General features: G+C 47.8%; 1 protein-coding gene across 1 annotated transcript; it reads left to right on the top strand.

Annotated features, from left to right (window-relative positions):
* Positions 1-368: 368 nt before the first annotated feature.
* Positions 369-3,244, top strand: LOC119294754 (suppressor of disruption of TFIIS-like). Its single transcript, XM_037573012.1, has 7 exons — positions 369-628; positions 774-937; positions 1,049-1,086; positions 1,478-1,565; positions 1,662-1,901; positions 2,200-2,265; positions 2,721-3,244. The coding sequence occupies exons 1-7, from the start codon at positions 580-582 to the stop codon at positions 2,904-2,906; spliced, it is 831 nt and encodes a 276-aa protein (XP_037428909.1). The 5' UTR covers positions 369-579; the 3' UTR covers positions 2,907-3,244.
* Positions 3,245-5,149: the final 1,905 nt, after the last annotated feature.

Here is a 5,149-nt window from a genome sequence, read left to right as displayed (position 1 = left end):
CAGGCCCATCAATGGTGGCGGCAAGCCCGTTCACGCTCTCTTGCTTGTTTGCCAGACGGAGTCCACCAGATAGACGTGACACCAACAAATCTCTCGAAGGTACTCATAAAGGTAGAGTATACGTGTGTATTCATAGGGATGAATGTATATGCGTGTACACAAGCGTTTGCGTTTACCGTGTTTGAAAGAAAAATGTAAAGCGACACGCAAAGGCAGCTGTGAGCCAAGAGCGACCGACCGCCGTCCCAGCCCATCCCGGGCACGGAGACGCGTGGGAGCTCCGCGACGCGTCCAGCTATTAAACTTGCACCGCGCGGACGCGAGGAACACGAGCCGCTTCCCCGGAACCGAACGGAGTCGATCGGAAGGCCGCCGCACCTCACGCACTGACGCACATGTATGCGTGTGTAGGCACCTAAATTCCCTGTCATCCACTCCGCACCTGCTCGCGCTCACTCTATTTAAACGCCCCGACTCTCCCCTCTTCCCTCGCTCGCTCCTCTCTCCCGACTCCTCTGCTCCCCTGCTCCGTCGTCCAAGTACGATCGCCTCCTGCTCCTCGCAGCTCGCTCTCCGGCCATGGCCTTCCAGTCCCCCGTCGGCTCCCCCTTCGACTGCCTTCTCATAGGTACGTAAACCAATCAATCAAGGCATCAAGCAACCCATATGCTCCTTCCTTCTTGGCTGTGCTATACTATATGTGTAATCCGTTCGAGCCAAACGATCAAATTCTCATCTGACAAATTCCTCTGCTCCGTGCGTGAACTGATCAGACCTCGACGACACGCTGTACCCGGGCAACACCGGCATTGGCCCCGCCCTGAGGCGCAACATCGACGAGTTCCTCGTGGCCCGGTTCGGCCTCGCCGCCGACAAGGCCGCCGCGCTCCGCGCCGACCTCTTCCGCTCCCACGGCAGCACCCTCGCCGGCCTCATCGTACGTTTCTTCTTCAAACAAACTCAGACGCGCACTCCAACTTCGCCTTTTCTTTCTCTTTTCTGGTCTTCTTACGTGTTTGTGTATTCCGTTCTTTGTCAACTTCCGCAGGCGCTCGGCCACGACGTGCACCCGGACGAGTACCACAGGTCAGCACGCTACAGCAACACCCACCGTCTCTAACTTGTCAAACTAATCTTTCTGCAACGGTTAATCGTGTGTACTCCTCTAAAGTCTAAACACGCCGAGATTATTTAGGGCATGTACAATGGTTGATAGGACAGTCTTATCTTAAGTCTTGCATGTAATTTAGAGATGACAAAAAAATATGTCTACAATGGGTTATATCTTAGCCTTATCTTCAATAACTAGTTATTCCTTAAAATATGGTGAGACAAATTGTGCTAAGAGATCATCTCTTGTCTTATCTTAAATAAGAGAAGACAAGCCTTTTCTTATGAGTTCTCTCTCCTCCACCTCACCATTTATCCTACGTGGCACTCCTAAGATAGCACCATTGTACATGCCCTTACTTTGCAGCTACGTGCACGGGAGGCTGCCCTACGACATGATCACCGCCGACCCGCAGCTCGCCGTCGCGCTCCAGAGCATGCCCCAGCGCAAGATCGTAAGCACATTAGCATTCATCTCTCTCTGTCTCTCGCATCATTTGATCCTCTGACTGAGCAAGTAAATTTGATTTGTGTTCGCCGCGTGCGTGCAGCTGTTCACCAACTCGGACCGCGCGCACATGAAGAGGTCGCTGGAGCGGCTAGGCGTCGACGAGGCCTGCTTCGACGGCGTCGTGTGCTTCGAGACCATGAACCCGCACCTCTTCGGTGAGGACGCGGAGGAGGAGAAGGGCGAGGCCGCCGACGTCGACCGCCCCGCCGTTGTCCTGAAACCGTCCGTCCACGCCTTCGTCACCGCCCTGCGCGTCGCCGGCACAAACCCACGCCGAACGGTAACCATCTGCTGATTTCTTAAGAGTGTATTGCAATAGAAATTGACGTGCACAGCATCTGCTTAATTAATGTGATATGAACTGAAGCCGATGGACGGAAAGTGACACCGGGGGCAACACAAGCCACCAGCTTAAAAAACCATTATTAGCAGCTAATCAAACCCTCATCAGCGCTTGCTTTCGATGAAAGCAAAGCTTATTATGTTAGTATACTAGTAGTAGTTGTCATCTTCGCGTGCTCCGTTTGTGTTCTTGCCTGATCATCTCATCACAAAACTAATACGTGGATCTCTGTCAGCTCTTCCTCGACGACAGCGAGAGGAATATCGCCGCGGGGAAAGCTCTCGGCCTCCGCACAGCCCTGGTAAATTATACATCTCGACCGACCTCATTTCATATTTTGTTCATCTATCTTCAACAGTTGTCAGTGGCGTTGCTGTCCTTCGTTGTTGGGCGGGTAATTAGGTCGACCGATCAGTGAGTCGATCAGGTGTGGCCGGTGCGCGCTGATTAGACAGATGTAGACGCCATTATTCCGTGTATGTGCTTGCTTTCCAATTAGGCCATCGGGGCTCACATTATTGGGCGGTATTATGACGAGCGATTAGCCTGATTTCGCACATGCGATGCCAACACAAATGTGGTGGAGAAAAGATCTCCCAACCGAATGTACCATTTCTACTCCGTCAGCAGTCGCTGGCCCGTCGCATCAATCAGATAGTGTTCCCATTGTCGCCGTCGATAACGTGTCTGTCGGTCCAGCATTCAGTACAAATGAAATCATTAAAGGAGCATCGTCTGATCGAACAGTGTTTGCAGGTTGGCAAGAGGGCGAGGAGCAAGGAGGCGGACTACGCGCTGGAGACCATCGGCGGCCTCCGGCGAGCCATCCCGGAGATCTGGGGCGCCGACGGCGAGCTCCAGCCCGACCACAACGTGGAGAAGAACAAGAGCATGAGGGCCGACCTGGACGCCGTCATCCAGCCCACCTCCATCCAGGCATGATCAATCGCGTCCTCATCTCCAACAACTCCAATCCAGACGACGCAACATGTCCATAATGTCTATGTGATCATTCTGATTGATTCCTGATGCTTAATTATGCGCGTGTACAGTTCGTATGCATGTACAGTAAGAGTACCTACTAGTAGCTGACGGACGGACGGACAGACAGATAAGAATCATGTATGATTCTGATCAGCACCGTGTCGTAAAGCAACAAATCAAAGCAGTTTAATTGCAGGACGAGTCATGTGTCAGTGTGTCACATGCACTACGTGCGCTCTTATACTAGCTTCTTTATATGATCTATCTAATCTAATCTATCTACCTGTTTGATGTTGCTTGTCGCTTTCGATCAAAGTATTTAATCCCCTTCAATCCCCTCCAATCCTCTTTGGTCCATACCCAACCGAACGAGACCTAAGGAATAGAATACCCTCAAGCATAAGAAAATAGGTATTCGCATAACAGAAGCAACCATACACTTGTGAACAGATGAAAAACCATACACTTGTGAACAGATGAAGTGGACAGCAGTTACAAGCACTCACATAGTGGGAATTTTCCATGTCACCGTTGTTTGGAGCCAAATTTTGATCGATAACCCCGCGACAAAGAAAGGAATGGGATTCCTTTTTCTCATATGTAATTCTCGTGCTCTCGGACGTACCATCGCGTGCTGTCCTACTAGCCATAGCGGCTTGATTTTACAACAGGGTTGACATGGACAGATTCGTATGATTCTTCTTGCATTGTTGTACCAGATGACATCTTTTGTCTATTCCTTCGTCAGAGTCATCGTCGTCGCAGTTAATTTAGTTTTGTTGTCTAAATCATCACACACCCTTCTAATTCATGAAAAATTGCAAGCAGTTAGACCAATCAAACATGTTCATCTTTTTTTTTTGAAAAAAGTTCTTACTTTATAATATTACACTTCATGAGGGAGCACATGAACCCAAAGTCACATTTGAATTGCCTCTTAGAATATACTTTTTAAAAGCTTTATAAATGCATATAAGTTGGCGCTGAATCGTTTGACACTTTGATATGACATATAAGGCTGAAAAGACATGCTCTCAAGAAGAAAAGGTAATAGTGTACATTAGTTTCAAACTTAGAGAGTGAAATATGCCTCTTTTTTCTCTCTCTCGAGCTGAGCTAATATTTCTAGAAAGACAGAACAAAAGACTAGTAGTAAAAAGTGAAATGAACTCGAATCGTACAGCCGAAAGATGTAAGGTTATGTCTCTTTCACTGTTCCTTCGTCCAATCTTATGTACTGAAGTCAAACTTTCTAAAGTTTGATAATGAATATAATAGTGTTGATTTGTTGTTGTATATGTTAATATCTTTGTCTATAAACTTTGTCAAAGTTTATAAAGTTTGACTTTGACCAAAGCTAATACGTGGAGTCAATAAAAATGAAGAGAGTATGTACTCGGATGGAGACATTTTTTATTTTTTGCATGGAGGGGAGACCCGGACGGAGACTGATCGACTAGCCTTTCCTACCAGTTATACCGACCCTTTTTTGTGTAGGAAAAGATCCTGGTAGTAGTCCTTCCGTTTTTATGTACTACACATATTAGAGTTGACTGAAGTCAAACATTGTAAAAATTGATCAAATACATAGAAAATAATATAAATTATTTACCGTAAAAATCTATATGATGTGAAAGTACATTCAACAATGAATCTAATGGTAGTGGTTTGTTATTGTATATGTTAATATTTTTGGTTATAAACTTTGTCAAAGTTTGCAAAGCTTGATTTTGATCAAAATTAATACGCAGAGTAAATAAAACGAAAGGAATACTATCTATACCGAGCGAGTTAGTAATTGGACGATGGATTGGATCATTGGTTTGGTGCTGCGGATGCGTGGGCGATGACGCGGACGGATTGGTACGTTTCCAGAAGAAGTTGTTGCTACGTTGGAGTACTGGCGGCCGGGTCACACTGTCGGGCTGTTGCGTTGCCAATTTGCCGTGTCGCGCTGTCGTCGCTATCCGAAGCGGCTTCCCACCCAGCGATCGATCGATCACATTCCCTCTGCGCTGCGCTCGCTCGCTCGTGTCTTCTCTTTTCTCAGTGTCTTGTTGTTCTCTTGGTCGCTGGATCGTGGCATCCATGCACTCGCAGCATGTGGCACGTCCACTGGTCCCGAGGCCTGGATCGAACTCTGGTCCGCGCGCGAGGGTTGCCGCGTCCGGATGGATAGAGTTTCGAGAGACTGTGTTCAT

Source organism: Triticum dicoccoides, chromosome 4B, assembly GCF_002162155.2.
Source record: "Triticum dicoccoides isolate Atlit2015 ecotype Zavitan chromosome 4B, WEW_v2.0, whole genome shotgun sequence".
NCBI classification, from domain to species: Eukaryota; Viridiplantae; Streptophyta; class Magnoliopsida; order Poales; family Poaceae; genus Triticum; species Triticum dicoccoides.
The sequence above is the reverse complement of the archived record's forward strand: the minus strand, read 5'-3'. Positions and strand labels throughout refer to the sequence as shown.

Excerpts from the sequence above, each read along its gene's own strand:
- LOC119294754 (XM_037573012.1), top strand. The coding sequence starts at position 580 with ATGGCCTTCCAGTCCCCCGTCGGCTCCCCCTTCGACTGCCTTCTCATA. Across the intron at positions 1,087-1,477 it reads CACCCGGACGAGTACCACAG|CTACGTGCACGGGAGGCTGC; the intron begins GTCAGCACGCTA and ends CTTACTTTGCAG. Across the intron at positions 1,566-1,661 it reads GCATGCCCCAGCGCAAGATC|CTGTTCACCAACTCGGACCG; the intron begins GTAAGCACATTA and ends GCGTGCGTGCAG.